Below are 19,554 nucleotides of genomic sequence, written 5' to 3'. Positions count from 1 at the left end.
TGCTCCTGGGCAATCTTCATGTGGCTTGGCATCTCACTTCCCCATCTCTGCTGCTAGCTTGTATTTAATCTCTTGAACTACTTTAGGTGAAGGGAAAGACAACACACAATACAGGGGAGGTGAGCACAATTGGACTAAACCAAAAGCAAAGAAGTTTCCTGAATAAACTGAATGCTTCCAAGGCCAGCATAGCAGGGGCAGGGGTCTGGGGACCATGGTTTCAGGGGACATCTAAGTCAATTGGCATAATAAAATCTAGTAAGAAAACATTCTGCATCCCACTTTGAAGGGTGGTGTCTGGGGTCTTAAACGCTAGCAAGCGGCCATCTAAGATGCATCAATTGGTCTCAACCCACCTGGATCAAAGAGAATGAAGAACACCAAGGACACAAGGCGATTATGAGCCCAAGAGACAGAAAGGGCCACATGAACCAGAGTCTACATCATCCTGAAACCAGAACTAGATGGTGCCTGGCTACAACCGATCACTGCCCTAACAGGGAACACAAGAGAGAACCCGTGAGGGAGCGGGAGAGCAGTGGGATGCAGACCACAAATTCTCATAAAAAGACCAGACTTTATGGTCTGACTGAGACTAGAAGGACCCCAGTGGTCATGGCCCCCAGACCTCCTGTTGGCCCAGGACAGGAACCATACCCAAAGCCAACTCTTCAGACATAGATTGGACTGGACAATGGGTTGGAGAGGGATGCTTGTGAGGAGTGAGCTTCTCGGATCAGGTGGACACTTGAGACTATGTTGGCATCTCCTGCCTGGAGGGGAGATGAGAGCGTGGAGGGGGTTAGAAGCTGGTGAAATGGACACGAAAAGAGAGAGTGGAGGGAGAGAGCGGGCTGTCTCATTAGGGGGAGAGTAATTGGGAGAGTGTAGCAAGGTGTATATGGGTTTTTGTGTGAGAAAATGACTTGATTTGTAAACTTTCACTTAAGGCACAATAAAAATTATATTAAAAAAAAAGAGATTGACTCAAGAGACACCCTACACTAATCCTGCCTAATTAACATAACAAAGACAACCCATTCTCAAATGGGATTATAACCACAGTCATAGAGGTTAGGATTTACAACTCATATTTTCGGGGGACACAATTCAATCCATAACAACATCCTGAAAGCATCTATAAAAACAAATTTATAATAATCTAGTTTGAATTGATTCCAACTTAACTTCAATTGCATACAAAAACTATGTTCCTATATAGCTTTGCCCCCCTTTTACGTTGTTTATTTCACAGATTATGTCTTTAGACATTGTGTGCCCAGTAACTTAAATTTATAATTATTTTTTACGCATCTGTCTTTTAAATTGGAAACCCTGGTGGTGTGGTGGCTGCTAACCAAAGGGTCAGCAGTTTCAGTCCGCCAGGTGCTCCTTGGAAACTCTATGGGGCAGTTCTACTCTGTCCTATAGGGTAGCTATGAGTCGGAATTGACTCCATGGCACTGGGTTTGGTTTTGGGTCTTTTAAATCATGCTGGACATAAAATGGAGAGTTGCAAACCAAAAATTCAATAATAACGACTTTCATATTTGCCAATGTAATTAACTTTATCAAAGAATTTTATTTCCTCATATTCCTTTGAGTTACTATTCAGTGTCTTTTCATTTCAACCTGAAGGACTTACTTTCGTATTTCTTTTATGGCATGTCTAGTGGTAATGAGCTCCTTTAGCTTTTATCAGCAATGTCTTAATTTTGCCCTCATTTTTGAAAGAAAGTGTTGCTGGCTATAGAGAATCCTTAGCTGACAGTTTTTTTTTTTCTTTCAGTACTTCATGTTATCCTACTGCCTTCTGGCCTTCATGGTTTCTGCTGAGAAATTTGATGTTATGTTATGAATCCCTGAGTGTGATGATTTGCTTTAATTTGCTACTTTCAAAATTCTCTTTGTCTTGCAACAGTTTGATTGTAATGTGTCTTGGTGTGGATCTCTAAATTTATCCTATTTGGAGTTCATTGATTCATTATTTTTCAAATTTGAGATTTTTTGGCCATTATTTCTTCAAAAATATTTTTCTTCTCTTTGTCTTTTCTCCTTCTGGGACTTTCATAATGCATATGTTGGTCCTCTTTATGATGTCCCAGAAGTCCTTCAGGCTCTGCTCACTTTTCTTCATTCTTTTTTCTTTTTACTACTAAAATTCTATAATTTCAGTTGTTCTATATTTATGTTCACTGATTCTTCTGCCTACTCAGATATGCTGTTGAACCCTTCTAGTGAATTTTTCATTTTAGTTATTGTACTTTTCATTTCCAGAATTTCTGTTTGGTTCCTTTTTAAATTTCTCTCTTTTTACCGACATTCTCATTTTATTTATACATCATTTTTCTAGTTTACTTTAGTTCTTTGTTCATCTTTTCCTTAAGCTTTTTGAACATATTTAATACAGCGTTTTAAAAGTCTTTATCTAGTCCATTGTCTGGGCTTCCTCAGCGATGATTTCTGCCATTTTATTTTGTTTGTTTAGTGGACCATCCTTTCTGTTTCTTTGCATGCCTTTTGACTTTTGCAAAAACTGGACATTTGAATATTATAATGTAGTAACTCTGGAAGTCATGTTCTACCTGTTCCCCAAGATTTTCTGGTTTTGTTTGTTTTTATTTTTAAATTGTTGAAAGATAGTCTATTTGTTTTGTGACTTTTCCTTTCTATTTTTGTAATGTTTGCCATCCTGGATTATGTTGTCACTGAAGCCTCTGTTCTTTAGCTTGTGTTTAGTTAATGTTTTGACAGAGAACAAAACATAACACGAAATATCTCCCAGTCTTTGCAGATTGGCTCTGTGCTGAGGCACTCTTTCAACACTTATCCAGGCTTGTAGTGAGTCTAGAGGTTGGCCCAAGTTAGAAGCATAGGGTCTTCTCAGGTATTTTCCGAGCATGCATCTTGCCCTGGGCATGTGTGTAGCTTTCTAAATTCCCGCATATACACAGCTGTTTTTGAATGCCTTAGATTCCCAAAGAAACTCTCTTCCTGGGCTCTTTTCTAGTCCTTAGGAATCTATTGTATGTCTCAATCACACTCTCTAGCCCCAGGTGGTTCTAGTGTTCAGGTATAGCTCAACGTAAGTGAGCTCTCAGATAGGTGAAAGGGAGATGAACACGTTGAGTCAGTCCTTCAGGTAGTCCCCAGACAGATTAGAACAGACACAACAGTAATTTGTGAATATAGTCTGCTCTGGAGGTAGGGACCTAGGATCCCACTCTGGGAAAGCAGGTACCACAGCTTTAAGACAACTGTGTCTCTTAAAAAAATGTTTTAAAATTAGGTAGTGCTGTTGGAGCCCTGGTGCTGCAGTGATTAAGAGCTATGGCTGCTAAACAAAAGATCGGAAGTTTAAATCCATCAGCCACTCCTTGGATACCCTATGAGGCAGTTCTACTGTGTCCTATAAGGTCAGTATGAGACAGAATCGGCTCAACAGCAAGGGGTTTGATTTTTGCTTTGGATTGGTTTCAGAACTCTGTGAATATACTAAAAACCACTGAATTGTACATTTAAAAATGGCAAATTATATGTGAATTGTATTTCAAAAAGCTGTTTTTCTTTTTAATTCTTAGATAAGAGACCAAAAGCACAATCCATAAAAGAAAAAAGTTAATGAATTGGGCTTCATCAAAATTAATATTTTTTGCTCTGACACAGACAGTGAGACAGTGAGAAAATATTTACAAATCACATAATTGACAAAGGACTTTTGTCCAGAATGTATAAAGAATTCTCAAAACTCAGCAAAAGACTTATCATACTTAAATGAGATTTGTGTCATAGTCATGATTATAAATTTGATATATACAGTTATAACCTAGTAGGAAGGAGGACAGACTCTTATTGAAACTATGCAAAAAAACTTTAGGATCATTTAAAAATTAGAACTGGGTAAAGACACTTTGTATACTTCATATAACCGTAGTTAACACTATTCTGAGTGGTTTGTAGATGAACCTAATCAAGATATGTCATTAATTATAACAGAATCATTATTTTACGTTCTTGATTTTTTTTCACTCATAATCTGTTAATATCTTTTTGAATTTTGAGAATCACTACAAGATACCTTTTAAAGGACATTTCATTACAGTTTTGAACAATTGTAACTGTTAAACAGATGGCTGGAGATGAAGTAAAAAGGTTTTTTTTTTCCTTCTTCTTGTTATATGCTCATTAACAACAGAACATTGTCCAGAATAAATCTGAAGCAGATTTCGTGGCTCTTGGGTTAAACTGTCTACCTTCATGAAGTTTGCTTCTGGACCAAAGGAAGTACTGGATGCTTCTGACTCAGTCATTCAGTACAGACTGACAGCTGTCTGTGTTGTTAGCGTCAGCTCATTCTGGAAGCCTATACCTAACTGCACCTCTTTTGATGTTTCTTCCAAAAGACCAATTATTATCAGGCAAGCTAGGGCCCTCGAGAGTAGTTAATAGCTGTAGTCTCTCTATTTTGTTACATGTTACTCGCGGTAGTGCTTGTGCAGGCAGATTGTGACTCGGGTTAGAGGCATAGCTTTAAAGATTTAATAACACTTTATTTTCAGCATACGGAGCTCTTCCTCACATCCCGAACTGACTCATTTGAACATTTCTGGGACCTTCCTAATTTCTTTTGGGAGAAAAGACAGAGAAAGCCATGTTCTCAGAACTGTAGATTTCTCAGAAGGGCTTGAGATGTGAAGAAGCCAGGAGCAATCATTCCCTGACCATCACATATTCTGGCTCCTTCAATCAGTTGTTATCCAAACCAAACCAAACTTCCTGAAAAACAAACACAGAAAAACAAGCAAAACTCCCTTAAAAGTATCTTTGTTTAACATAATACATAAAACCAGTTAAAATATTTCCTTAAATCATTGTATACATTTTTTTCCCCTTATCAAAGGAATCAGGAAGATCTGTGTCTGCACTAGTTGTCCCAAGTTGACATATGCATTGATAAACTTTTAAGACCTATCTATCACCCAGAACTAAGAGACAGAGAAAGATACAGAGTTATAGATAAGCAAGCAAACCATTGTAAAAGATTAATTACGTGCTTGCTTTGTGTGAAGGGAAAGCCTTTTTTCTTCTTCTTCTCTTTAAATTTTCACATACAAAAAGAACTACAAGCTTGGATTTTACAATTTCATCCATGGATCAAAAGGAAATACAGAACTCAGAAATTTACCAGTTCATCAGCTCCAGCACACATACACACACACACTTTTTTTTTTTTGACAGAATTGTGCTCCTAGTGGCAACCAAAGAAGAAAAACACCACAGAGTATTCCAGGATATAGCAAAGTGGCCAAGACAGACAATAAAAAATTATTATCAATCAGATTTTCTATTGTCTCCCACCTGGCAGATCACCAGATAGTCAGTCATCCCCAAGAAACTACAAGAGCCAGATGGCAAAATGGTGGATAGTCACACAATACTGGGAATCATGGCCTAGCCAAGTTGACACAGTTTTGGGGGACACAATTCAACCCATAACAGAGACCATTCCAGTTTCTCAGTGAACTTAAAAAACGTGGTACTTATATTTCTTACATGGTGCTCAGCACATTGAATGGAGGGCAAGAGGTCAAAAGTTTTAGCATCAGTGGTATTGGAATGTCATTTATATGGTATTGCAACTACCAAGGATTATGACAGGAATAGTGTGAAGAGAATGACAGTGATGTAGCTACTAAAATCTTAAAGGAATGTGTCATGGATTGAATTATGTCCCCCCAAAAATATGTGTATAAAATTGGCTAAGCCATGATTTCTGGCATTGTGGATGTCCTCCATTTTGTGACCTTCCTCTAGAGCCAACAGAGAGAGAAAGCCTTCCCCTGGAGCTGATGCCTTGAATATGGACTTTTAGCCTACTTTACTGTGAAGAAATAAATTTCTGTTTGTTAAAGCCATCTATTTGTCATATTTCTGTTGTAGCAGCACTAGATGACTAAGAATTTGGTACTGAAAGAATAGGGTGCTGCTCTAACAGATACCTAAAATGTGGAAGCGGTTTTGAAACTGTAAATGGATTGAGGAGAGACAGCGGCAGAGGACCAGCGCAGAAGAGAACTTGCAGTGGCAGAGAAGCAGCAACAGCAGAGAACCAGTGGCAGGAGAACCAGCAAGACATGGTGCTGGAGCAGACGCACAGAGCGAGAGAGCTGAGTGCCTGTGAGCAGGAGGCTTTCTGGTGGAGTGGGGTGCCTCTGGGCACTTATCAGTGGGCTACGGAGCTTTGGAACGCTTGCCCCAGCAGGGCAGATGCAGGCATGAGGCCCAAGGAGCCTAAAGACCAGGAAACAGTGGCTGAAGAGACAAAGAACACAAGTAGCCAAGCTGCCTCAGTCTCAAAAGGTATAGCCATGACCTCAGGGGTTTCAAAGGTTGGAGCCGTAGCCTCTGGTGTTTCTAATGGTGGAGTTACCACTCAGATGGACTAGGAGAATGGTGTGCCTAAAGCTGAGGTAGCAGAGTTGCTGTCCCAGTGGGCCTGGAAGGCAGAGCTGAAGCCCAGGGACAAGGGGCCTCCACTCAGAATCTGGACAATGTGGTCGATATCTAGAGGCTGGGGGCAGAGTTATTGTGTAAATTGTCTTAGAGAAAAAGCGTTATTTTCAAAGCCTTGAGGGCTAACATAATGTGTTCTGCTGACTTGCTTGGTGCCTGTTATCCCTTCTTTTCCTTCAGTTTCTCCCATTTGTAATGGAAATGTCTAGCTTGTGCCCGTTCTGCCATTGTACCTTTGGAAGCAGATAACTTGTATTCTAGATTTCACAGATGAAGAGGAATTTTTGGATTTTGGACATGGAGTTAAGACTTTTGCTATGATATGATGGTATGAATATGTTTTGCATGTTGAAAGGATGTGATTTTTGGGGGGCCAAAGGGTGGAATGTCAGAGATTAGATTATGTCCCCCCCAAAATACGTGTATCAATTTGGCTGGGCCATGATTTCTAGCATTGTGGTGTTCTTCCATTTTGTGACTGTAATTTTATATCAAAAGGATCAGGGTGGGATTGTCACATCACCCTTACCCAGGTCACATCCCTGATCCAATGTAAATGGAGTTTCCCTGGGGCGTGGCCTGCACCACCATCTATCTCTCAAGAGACAAAAAGGAGAGGGAAACAAGCAGAGAGTTGGGGACCTCATACCACCAAGAAAGCAGCACCAGGAGCAAAGCGTGTCCTTTGCACCCGGGGTCCTTGTGCCTGAGAAGCTCCTCGACCAGGGAAAGATTGAGGACAAGGACCTTCCTCCAGAGCTGACAGAGACAGAAAGCCTTCCCTGGAGCTGATGCCTTGAATTTGGACTTGTACCCTACTTTACTGTGAGAAAATAAATTTCTCTTTGTTAAAGCTACGTACTTGTGGTATTTCTGATATACTAGCATTAGATGACTAAGACAGAATTAGAGAGAGAGACTCAGAGGTCTGTAGATGACTGCAGCAAGCAGGAGTGGTACAGTTTGATGATATATGATTCAAAGCTGGAGACTTTAGGAAGAAGTGAGAGGGAATGGTCTTAGGGCAGCAAGGAGAACCCCACCTCCAGGTTTAGGGCCAGGAGGGAATATGAGTGTGAAAGGCACAGTTCAAAGGAAAAACAGGATGGTGTTACTGGAGAATTAGGTAAGGGATGCTAGGCTGGTGAGAGTCAATGTTGTCTAAGCCTTGACTGGCTGGCTACTAGAGTCTATGAGATAGAAGTTCCCTGGTGGAGGCGCTATTGTCTCAGTGATAAGTTCCGAGTATCTGGTCATATACTGGAATTAAGCTCAGTTAAAAAAAAAAAAAAAAAATTTAAAGCTCAGTAGATATCTGTAAAAAAAAAAAAAAATTTTTTTTTTTTTTTAGATATCTGTGGAATGGATGGTAAGTTAATGAATGCCTCTCCAGTATTGGAACTAAGACGAGGCCTTTTCACAGCACATAGTCAATTGTAGAATATCCCAAAGCCAAGCTAGATGTCTGAATATTGGGCAGTCTGAGGAATATCAAGGTGGAAGGGAAGCCAGCTGTGAGTTGGGGGACCAAGTAGTAGACTGGAGATAGGAGGGGGAAGTAAATTACAGGCCACACTGGCAACAAGGCTGAAAAGGGCAGGGGCCAAGAGGACAAAGAGGAGCAGGATGTGGGTTTGCTGACCCCTGTTTTAGACTATTCAAGTCCCTGCCGTTTGAGTCTGAGGTCCCAGCAAAGACAAACTATCTTCCCTATGCTCTATTTAAATCTCTGATCCACAGAAATTGTTTCCTTTAAGAAGTTATGTACATAAGTTATTGTAATTATCAGTAGAAGTGGTTTACATTTCTTCTACGGTTAACTTTCTCCTCCACACTTATGGCTGAGAAGCTGCCTCTTGCCACTCCTGCTCACTGATGTTCATCTCTCTCCATAACCATCACTTCCTTCTGACTAGTCAAGGGCCACAGCAGAGTGTTCTTCCCAAGGAACCCCTCTCCCAGAAACCATGAGCAACTCCGCTCCAGGACCCAGGCTCACACCTCCGGCTAGGGACCCAGGTGCATTTGCTGAGAAGCAGAATGGGAGCTATGCTCAGCAGGGAGTGTGGCCACATGGCTTTGGCCTCTGGAAGCATTCCTGCTTGGGTTTTCCCTGTCTGCTATGCCAGGAATCCTGGAGCACCACTTAGGGGCAGATTATCCAATAGGCAAGGTAAGCACAGATCATCTGTGGTGAACAATTTCACATTTTTTCACCAAATCAAAGATCCTGCTTCTAGGTATGGCTGGCATCTGTCTCTCTCCCAACCCCCACAGCACCTTCCTACAGAATCAAAGCCTCTTTTCAAATTTACAATCCCCGACAGAGGTGGATGACACAGTAAGCAAGGTAAACATGGGCTTACTTGTATTTATTTAGTAATCTTTAGTGAATAATTTTACCACATCAAGAAATTATTCACTACAGATGATCTGTTAAGCAAGGTAAGCCCCGTGCTTATCTTGCCCATTCCATAATCACCTCTGGTGGCCGCTGAATTCTCCTCATGGGTCTAGGGGCTGCCTCTGGCGCCCTGTGCTCCTTTAAAACCCCTTCCTCTCTCCTGCCTCCCTCCCATCCATACCTGTTGGACGTGGGCCCCACAGCAGGAAAGCCCCACTCTCCCCAAGCTTCCGGCTCGCCCCTCCCCTTCACTTCTCTCCAACTCCCTCCCCTCTCTTTCAGCCCTCTCCCCTTCTCCCCCACCTCCAGATTAGCCGGGCTCGCCCTCTCCCACCCTCTCCCACCCGCCCCTCTTCGCCTCTCCTCCCCTGTCCTCTCCCCTGTCTTCCCTTCCTGGCCCCTCCCTTCCTCCTTTTCCCTCCCAACCTACTCGGATCAGCCTGGGTTCTGCCCCCGGCCCGCCCATACTTTCCAGCCTCAGTCCGCCGGGCCTCCGCCACTGGTCACCCCCTCTCCGCCCCTTTTCTCCAGCCCCCTCCCCTTCCTTCCCTTTCACTCCTCTGCTCTGTCGCCCTGACCTGCTTCAGTCCGCCGGGGCTCGGCCCCGGCCCGCCGCTCTCGGCTATCGGTGCTTCCAGCCTGTGGTTCGACCTGGCCCCTCTGGCGGCAGCTGTCCGGGCCACACGGGGACTGGGACACTTCCCTGGTGCGCTCGGCCGGCTACGGGGCGGATTCTGGACGTTAGTCCTTCTGTCTGTCGGGAGGAAATTTCCAGATCTACGACCCCGCAATGGGGCGAACCTGGCTGCGGCTGCTGCTCTTTCTCTCCGCACTCTGGGGTGGAGGTGAGTGCTGCCGGGCTGGGGACCGGGGGCCGGGGACGAGGAGTTCGCGGCCGGGACCTTGAAGAGGGAGCGCGCCAACAGGGGCGCCCTGGGCTGCTAGGCAAGTTTGCAAACATCGCTCCCTCTCCCCAGAGGTGCCGGAGGAGTAGGGTGCAGGGGCACCCGCCCAACCACTGACCGCTGCCCATCCATAGAGCCATATAGTCTCCCGAGGGCACCCATGCTGCGTTGCGGGTGCGCGCCCTGGTGGAACTGGCTAAGAGTGGGCACCGAGAGACCTCTTTTACCGCGCAGGAAGAAATCGAGCCCGGCCAGGCGCGCTAAACTCCCAAAGTTTTCGTCCGAGAGGAACGTAGGTCTCATGTCTGCTCTGGAGAGCGCCGAAAACTTTTCCTACACATCGTTGCGTGGGTGGACCCCCGGTCTGGCGAGAGTTCTGGGAGCCAAATACCGGGTCTCCAGAGGGACCGGCTCCCGGCTGACTAGCAGGCTGCCAGGGTTGTGGTCGCAGTCCGCTTGTCCGCGACCAGCCAAGGCCGGGAGTCCGGCGAGAGGAACGGCCATCCTGGCTGCTCCTACTCGATCCTTAATGGGCAACTTTGGCGTCCCGTTGCAGGGACGTCCAGCTAGGTTGGAGGACCTGGAAAGGGGAAAGCATTCTTTTCACCACCTGTAGTGGCTGAACAGACCCTGAGGTGCTTGGGCAGCGTCTAGGTTCATCCCGATTCTGCCTCAAGTCGTACAACAGGCGTTTCAATATAAGAGCCTGGACTGGTTAAGTGGAGGCAAGTAGGGCAAGTTTCCTTCTGCATCACCGGCTTGTTTGGAGGGTAGGTGATTGACACGTTTGTAAGTTAGATTGCTGATGTACATCTTGGGGAAGCTGGAAGAAAACTTACCAGGCTTTACCAAAAAGAAAAAAAAAGCAGGAAAAAAAGAGTAATGCTAAATGAACATCCCAGACATTTTGGCTTAGCTAAAAGGTTTCTACTTTCATTCAGCATGTGGTTTTTGTCTCTTGACCATGAATATGGTTGACTGTGTAGCTATAGGTTTCATCTTTTATTGTCAAAGATTTTTTTTAACACCTGGAAAGTTCCATTTACAGTTAAGCGATTTAGGAGATTTTTCCTTTGAAAACTCAGTTGCTTAAATGAAAAAAATTTTGAACAGTGTGCCCTCTTTTGCACGATAATTACATAAGCAATTTATAATTTGGGCCAACATAACAATTTGAAACAAAGATCACGAGCCAAAACCAAGCATAGAACTAAAGCAGTTCTGCCCCCCAACCTTCAAAAATTCCTCAGCATTGCTGCCAGACCCATTTTTCATAATCCACTGCAAATCTGTTGTATTTTGCTGCTAGTGAAGGCTGGCAATAAATAGTCTTGAGGACAATAAATGTGGTTAAAATCATGTGGAAAGTAATGGCAATGTTACTTTGTGGTATAAAATAAGATATGAAAAAAAGTGGAGTGTTCTTATTTTAGTAAATTTTTAAAAGCTGCAACAAAAAACTTTTGTAGCTGAAAGTCGGCTTTGTCAGATAATCATAAAAGGTCCATAAAAATCCACCCAGCCAGAAAGTAAAAAATTTTTTACAGTTTTTCTTCTTTTATCATTTGGTTTTTATCTTGAAGTTTACCAGTGAGATGACAGTGTTAGCTCTTGCCTTGTGAAAAGCTTAAAAAACGGAATATTCACTGTTAGAATTAGAGCAGAAGTAAGAGGGCTGCAGGAAGAAAGAAGGAAATGAGAGTCTAGTTTTAAGATTTTCATATTGTGTACTGTGGGGTCCAGGTGGCTTGGTGATGAGAGAGAGAGGGAGAGGGAGAAGGAGGGAGAGAGAGAGGAAGAGATATGAATGTGTGAAGACTACACTGTAGGAATGGTTTAAACATTGCCTTCCCCTTGGAGCAATCCTCCCTCCCCCTGTTAGACAGACAGACACACAGACAGACAGACAGACAGACACACACACACGACATACACCCACACACACACCCCGAAACTGCCGCGCAAGGGGTTTCAGTGCTTTCAAATCCTTCCTTTTTGGCTCGTCTCTGATGGGGGTGCCAGTGAGCACCAAATGGAGGCAAAGCGTGGTTCCCTGGAGGGGCAAGGAGAGAATGAATAGAGGAGAAACATAAAAGCAGGCAGGAGTGAAGGCATTACAAGGACTTCGCCCATGATGAGACTGTTTGGGCAGCTAACCACCATCCTTAGAACAAGCTAGGCAATTGTGCTTTTATAATTCTTTAATGTTCACGTTTCTCTCCCAAACTGACGCCATAACAAAAAAAAAAATAATACTGTTTCCCCGCTGCTAACTTCAAGTTATCGCGTTGCTTAAGTGCTTTATTATAAATGGCCTCAAATGCTTTTTGAAAAAAGCATTTGTTTTCATGTTAAAAACACAGTTTTAACAGCTGTTTCCCCAGGGCAGGTTGCCACATAGCCCCGGTAGTTGTGGCCCTTAGTGCTTGGACTCTGGCTGGTTGCTTCTAGTTTAATCTTAACCTAAAGCACATGCCTCTGTGTTGATGTGCGTGTGTGTGTGTGTGCGCGCGTGTGCGTGTGTGTGTGTCCCAGCCCTTGCCCCCAGATATCCTAGGGAGGAGCCCCTACTCCTCTGCCTCTTGAACTTTGAGCATTTCTAACCCCCTGACCTGGAGGTAAGCCTGTTCTTCCTCCTTATCTTTTCCTTGTTGCTACCCTCCTGTCCCCAGTCAAAATGCTGAAATGCAGCCTGGCAGGAATTAAGAATGATTCCATTAGGAACTGCTGGGCCCTCTTGGAGAACTATAATACTGAGAGTACCTGCCCACCTGGCGCTTTCTCCCACCTCTGTTTTCTTTATCTGAAAGGTGGCTGTTGAACCGGTTGGGAAATTCTTAAGCACAGTGAGGGCCAGGTCTTCCCCAGTTTTGTGATACCTTGCAGTTTAGCAGTCCTGCAGGATTGGCTGGGTATGGACTTCTCGTGAAGCTCTGGGCAGGGAGCTGGGCAAGAGGCAGATGGGGACCACTGGGCTGACCGCGGGCTGCCATGTGCAGGTCACCTCTTCAGGTCATTGGGTTTTAAGGTGAAAAGGAAGAAAGGGTAATTATGTCTTAAGCATTTTGTTGAGAAACCCACACTCAATTCTAAAGCATTTTATTTCATCCTTCTTCCACATTTCTTCCCCTGTCAGTGCTTCTTTCACTTAATGGTAAAATGGATTTTCCATGAGTCTTGAGGGGTTGGGGAGGAGAGAGAGAGAGAAGCGAACAGGTGTTACGTTTGGATCAAGATCATATATAAGAAATTTTACACCAGAAGCCAAGAATGTTTGAGAGATTTATGCTTGGAGAAAAAACATTTTGTAGCATAATCTCAGTGCATGGAATTTTGTGGCAGCAAATTTTGTGGTCACATGTTTCTCATTGAACTCAGTCTCTTCAAAAGTGCTCTATAGTGTCCGCAGAGCGAGCCACAGCCCCAGCAGGATCTGATCATCACAGGGTTAGTGCAGCCGCCCTAGCTCACAAGGAGGGAGGCCCATCCTCAGGACCTAGGTCTCAGGTTGTCCTTTAACAGTTAAATTGGAATGCTTTCTGACAGATCCCTTGTGTAATCGCTTTTTTCTTTGGGGCTCCAGTTACCTCAGCATTCAGGGACAGTAAACATCTTAGAAGTTGCCTCAGCTGTGGTCTTGCCTCTCATTAGACACACAAAGGAAAGCCTTGTTTATTTTGGAGAAGGGATTGTATTATTATTTTAAACCCTAGGGCCTTCTTTTAAAGCTAGTCATAGTAGACTAGCCTCATTAAGCTTTTGAAAACGATCATTTTCACAAGAACAGGCTGTCTTAAAGGAGAATATTGGAAGGTAGACTCAGACTTGCTGCAAGCTGTTTTCTGGGTCACTGCTTACTAAGTACACAGCGAGGTATAAACATCGTGGACTCAGAAGTGCGGCCCGTATTTCCATTGTTTTCCACTTGCAGCAGTTCATGGCAGGCTGCCTCTACACAGGAAGTGAAGCCAGGTTTTAATGAAGCCTTTTTACAATCCTGGCATGTGATTTGAAGATTTATTGATGAAAATGTTATTTGACAGTTTTGGAGCAAAGAAAAAAGGAAGCTCATTAGATTTAGCATTAGTTAAAAAATAACCACGTGGGGAGTCAAAAGGTGTAAATTCTCATCCCAGTTTTGATATTAACTTGGTGATACCCCTGGGTTGTGGTTTGTTTTAAATCCTAATTTGTCAAAGTAGAGGGCAAATAGGTGATTCTGAGGCCCCTTTTGGGTAGAAAACAAATTCCATGTGAAAGGGAGACTCAAAATAAGCCAGTTTCTCACTGTATGGTTCAGACACATAGCCTTTCCAGGAGTCTGGTCCCTCTCAGGGTAAGCATCCTTAGGCATACACCTAGAAATAGGGCCAGAGGTCCAGCTACAAGTTTCTTAAAGAGTGAGCCACGCTGTAGATTCTTTACTATTCACAGCTACCATTCCCCACTGCCTGGGCTGTCTCCTCTGGGCCTCATGAGGTCCCCCTCCTTGAGCTGTATATGGGGCAGTAGAATAGTCTGGAAATACGAAGGTGAATTTCTGAGAAGACTGGACCTTCCAAAACAAAATATGATGTCTTACTATCAACATCTGCTAGGTGCATGGGGTCTTGAGGTTCCTGGGAGGCAGGGGGATGGACTCAGTCTTTCTGGGGTGAGGGGAGTGGGCATATGCCATTGGGACGTGTCCCACTGGTCCTTCTGGGGTGAGCGGAGTAGGGTATGTGCTGTTGGGACTGTCCCACTGGTCCTTCTGGGGTGAGGGGAGGGTGCAAAGTAGAATCTCCAGGGTCTGGGGAAGGGGGAATGATGTCATTTTAAGGATTCTTTTCACTAAATATTATGATGTAATTTTATATTTGGGCATTTAAAAAAATATTTTGTGATACAAATTGTAGGCTGTAAAGCTCCTAAGCATTTTGGCTAGGAGAACAAGTAGAAAGTCAGCTGTTCATGGTGGGGATTCTCAACGGAGGTGTGTCTTAGAACCAGGCCCCACCCAGGACCTCTGAACTCAGTCTTTGGGAGTACACTCTGCCCTGTGTGTGTCCAGGCTGTTCTGCACACGTCACATTCTTTATTCAGCTCCACTGATCCAGGGTGCCTGATTCTTGGGGAGGAGTTGGGTGGCTTCCCCCTTCTCCTCAGAGGAGGAATATGTATTAGAACCTGGCCAACAAGGGTAGCAATGAAATGGTTTTGTTTATCCCAGGGCTTTGAACCAGTTCATTCTGGTTTGAACCCCTGCTGAGAATTTGCATTTCTAACAAGTTTCTAGGTAATGCTAATGCTGCTGGTTAGCCATCAGTTCTGAGAACCACTAGTAGGGCAGTGGTCCTCAAAATGTATTGTACATAAGAATCACCTGGGGGTCTTGTTAAACCATGGGTTCTGATTCAGTATATCTGGGATGGAAAAGCAAATTCTTAGCAGGAGTTCAAACCAGAACGAACCAGTCTGAACCCCTGGTTTGTCCCAAAATGTGACAAGTCTTGACCAGAGTGAGAACTGTGGGGCTGGATTATTCCCTAAGCTAACTGCTTTTAAGGACTTTAGGACCTGCAGGTGGAAGTAAAGTTCTTTCGGTGAGCCACCTGAAGGGGCTTCCTTCATTCTAATCAGGTGGGCCAATGAGTAAATCTAAAGGCCTAACTTTCTTTTTTTACCATTACATTTTTTTCTTCCTCACCTACTCTTTTTTCATTATGCTAAAATCTTATTGAAAAATATTTAGGATACACAAAAAAGACATAAGGGGTAATAAATTCCCCTATGTACTTACCACTCAGGATGAGAAATCAGACATTGCCAATATAGTTGAAGTCCCCCTGCACTCTCACCAGTCACATCCCTTCCCCCCGCCCCAAGAGAAAACCTCTGTCCCACATTGTTGTTGTTGTTGTTAGGTGCTGTCTTAGCCTGGGTTCTCTAGAGAAGTAAAACCAGTGAAGCGTATATATATATATATATATATATGGAAACCCTGGTGGCATAGTGGTTAAGTGCTACACTCATTGTGGTCCTCTTTCACTTTTAGGGACTGTTGTCATTACACATTCTTGCCAGCATTTGGTGTTGTCACTATTTTTTATTTTAGCCGTCCTGACTGGTGTGTAGTGATACCACATTGCCTTAATTTTCATTCCCCAAATGGCTAATGATGTTGAAAAATTTCTTACGAGCTTATGTGTCATCTCTTTATCCTCTTCTTGCTTTGCCCATTTTATAATTGACTTGTTATTGTTGAATTTTGAGAGTTCTTTATATATTCTAGGTACTAGTCCTTTGTCAGATACGAGGTTTTCAAATAATTTCTCCTAGTATGTTGTTGTTTATTTTATTCTCTTAACGGGGTCTTTTACAGAACAAAATTTTAATGAAGTCTAATTTATCACACTTTCTTTTTATGCATCTTACTTTTGGTGTCGGGTCTAAGAACTCTACCTAGTCTGAGATCCTGAAGATTTTTTCCTATGTTTTCAAATTTATGTCTGTAGAATTGTTCTTAGTATTCACTTATTATTCTTTCGGTGTCTGCAGAGTGTGTAGTGATAGCCCCTTTCGTTCTTGATATCAGTAACTTTTGCTTTCTCTTTTTTATTTTCCAGTCTTGCTAGAGGTTTATCAATTTTATTTATCTTTTCAAAGAACAAGTTCTTTGTTTTATTGATTGTCTCTATTGCTTTCCTTCTTTCAATTTGATCTATTTATTATTTTCTTCCTTCTACTTGTTTTGGGTTTAGCTTGCTCTTTCTAGATTATAGAGATGGGAGCTTAGATTACTGATTTGGGAATTTCCTTCTTTTCTAATATATGCATTTAGTACAATAAGTTTTCTCTTCAGCTCTCCTTTAGCTGTCTCCCACAAGTTTTGATATATTGTATTTTCATTTTAATTCAGTTGGATATTTATTTCCTTTGAGACTTTTTCTTTGATCTATGGATTATTTAGAAGTATGTTGTTTAGTTTGTGTTCTTGGAGTATTTCCTGTTATCTTTCTGTTATTAATTTCTAGTTTTTTTCCATTGTGATCAGAGAACATACACTGTATGGCTTCAGTTCTTTTAAATTTATAGAGGTTCACTTTATGGCCCAGGATATGTTTATCTTGGTATATGTCTCATGGTCGTTTAGAATGTGTGTCCTGCTATAGGGTTGCTGTGAGTCGGGATCGACTTCGACGGCACTGGGTTTTATCCTGCTGTTGCTGGATAGTGTTCTATAGATGTTAGTTAAGTTTTCTTGGTTGGTGGTATTGTTTAGTGCTTCTATATCTTTGCTTATTTTCTGTCTAATTGTATCAGTTGTTGAGGGATGCTGAGATCTCCAGTTATAATTGTTGCTTTGTTTATTTCTCCATTCTGTTCTATCAGTTTTGCTTCACATATTTTGCAGCTCTTTGCTTTGGCACATATTTGTTTAGGATTGCTATATCTTCTTGATGGATTGACTCTATTATTATATAATGTATGTCTTAGTTATCTAGTGCTGCTGTACCAGAATACCACAAGTGGATGGCATCAACAAACAGAAGTTCGTTCTCTCACATTCTAGTAGGCTAGAAGTCCAAATTTCAGGGCATCAGTTCCTTATCAATCGTCCTCTGGTCTACAAGCTTTTCAGTGCAGGGACCCTAGGTCCAAAGGATGCGCTATTCTCCTGGCTTTCCTTGCTTGGTGGTGGCGAGACCCCTGTGTCCCTCTGTTCACTTCTCTCTTTCATATCTCAAAAGAGATTGGCTTAAGACGTAATCAAATCTTGTAGATTGAGTCCTGCCTAATTAATATAACTGCTGCTAATCCCATCTCATCAACATCATAGACATAGGATTTATAACACATAGGAAAATCACATCAGATGACAAAATGGCAGACAATCACACAACACTGAGAATCATGGCCGGCCAAATTGATACACATATTTTCAGGGAACACAATTCAATCATGACAACGTACCTCTCTGTCTCTGGTAATTTTCTTTGCTTTGAGGTCTACTCTTATCTGATATTAATGTAGCCATCTTGCTTTTTTTTTTTAATTAATGGTTGCATGATACACCATTTTTCATTCGTTACTTTTAACCTACCTTTATCATTGTACTTGAAGTAAATTTCTTGTCAACAACAGATAGCTGGGTCATGTTTTTTAATCTACTCTGCCAATCTCTGTCTTTTAATAGATATATTCAGAGCATTTACATTTAATGTAATTATTGATATATTATGTGTTGACATTTTACCAGTTTAAGTGAATTGTAGAATTGGGGGTGTAGTGAGGGGAAGGTCAGGAGTGGGGGACTTGCTCTCAGGCATAAGCAAGTCCAAGGAGGCTCCAGATGAGTCATGGATTGACATTTTGAGGTGCCATAAATATGAAAGGCACCTGACTGAGGCAGCTGGACAAGAGGGGGTTAGACATTTCTGCTGGCACATCGCCACTATCAACATCTATTCATCTTGAAATGGCGGGGGGCACAACTTAGAGATTGCCCCTGGGTGCTTGTTAGCCTTCCTATGCCCCTGGGTAGAATTCCTACCTTCTTTCCCCTCCCCTGTTTGTAATTACCTTAAATATTTTCTCTTCATGTATAGAACCACATCAGACAGTGTAATAACTTTTGTTCCACCCATCAAAGGAGAGTGTGTTGCGTTTACCCATGTTTTTTCTTTCTGCCTGATATTTCAAGATTCCTTTTTTCATTTTCTTTCACTTTCGGGTCTTTTCTTTAGCTATTCTTTTAGGGTAGGTCTGTTGTTGGCAAATTCTCTTAGTTTTCTTTCATCTGAGAATGTTTTGATTTCCCTTTCATTCCTGAAGGAATTTGAGTTGACAAGTTGACAGTTCTCTTTTTTCAGCACTTGAGAAACATTGTGCCGCTTCCTTCTGGCCTTCTGGTGTCTGATGAGCAATCTGCTGTCATTCAAGTTACCTTTATAGGTAAGTGGTTGCTCCTCTCTCAATGCTTTAAAAAAAAAAAAAATTTTTTTTTTTTTTTAAAGTTTTCAGACACTTGACTATTATATGTCTTAGGGTAGATTTTTTTAGTTTATCCTGTTTTGAGTTTACTTAGTTTCTTGAATATGTAGGTATATGTCTTTTGCAAGGAGCCTGGTGATGCAACAGTTGAGCACTCAGCTGCTAACCAAAGGTTGGCAGTTTGGACCCACCCAGTGGCTCTTCAGGAGAAAGATATAGAGATCTGCTCCTGTAAAGATTACAACCTAGAAAAACCTGTGGGGCAGTTCTGTGTCACGTGGAATTGCTATGAATTGAAATCCAACTTGACGGCACCTAACAACAAATGTCTTTTGCCAGATTTGTGAGGTTTTCAGTCATTATTTCTTCAAGTACTCTTTGAGCCCCACCCTCTTTCTCCTCCTCTTCCAGAACTTCTATGAACATTAGATCTTTAGTACCATGTTTTTTCACAAATAATGCATGTAAAAAAATTGGCATAGCGTGCTTACAAAAATACCTCATGGGGGAAGGGCATAGTTGCCAAACAAAAGTATAACATGTGTTATTTGTGTAAAACATAAGGTAATAATCTTACAGTTTCCTGAGGCTCTGTTCATTTTTTTTTTCTTTCCAGTCTCTTTTGTTCTGAATTCTAGTTCACTGATTGTTTCTTCTTTCCCTTCCACTCTTCTGCTTAGCCCATCCATTCAGTTTTTTGTTTGATTTATTGTATTTTTTTTTAGTTCTAAAATTTCTATTTGTTTCTTCTTTAAA

The 19,554-nt window shown here is 42.4% G+C and overlaps 1 protein-coding gene across 2 annotated transcripts in view; it reads left to right on the top strand.

Annotated features, from left to right (window-relative positions):
• Positions 1–9,373: 9,373 nt before the first annotated feature.
• The window catches only part of MERTK (MER proto-oncogene, tyrosine kinase), a 157,084-nt gene continuing 146,903 nt past the window's right edge, over positions 9,374–19,554 (top strand). For both annotated transcript variants that reach the window (XR_010317984.1, XM_023557033.2), the window contains exon 1: positions 9,374–9,762. Coding sequence is in view for 1 of the 2 variants with exons in the window: in XM_023557033.2 (XP_023412801.1) it covers positions 9,708–9,762 (55 nt within the window). In the remaining variant the exon portion in view is untranslated. The remainder of the gene's footprint in view (positions 9,763–19,554) is intronic.

This window comes from Loxodonta africana, chromosome 15 (genome assembly GCF_030014295.1).
Source record: "Loxodonta africana isolate mLoxAfr1 chromosome 15, mLoxAfr1.hap2, whole genome shotgun sequence".
NCBI classification, from domain to species: Eukaryota; Metazoa; Chordata; class Mammalia; order Proboscidea; family Elephantidae; genus Loxodonta; species Loxodonta africana.
This window is presented reverse-complemented; position numbering and strand designations above follow the sequence as displayed.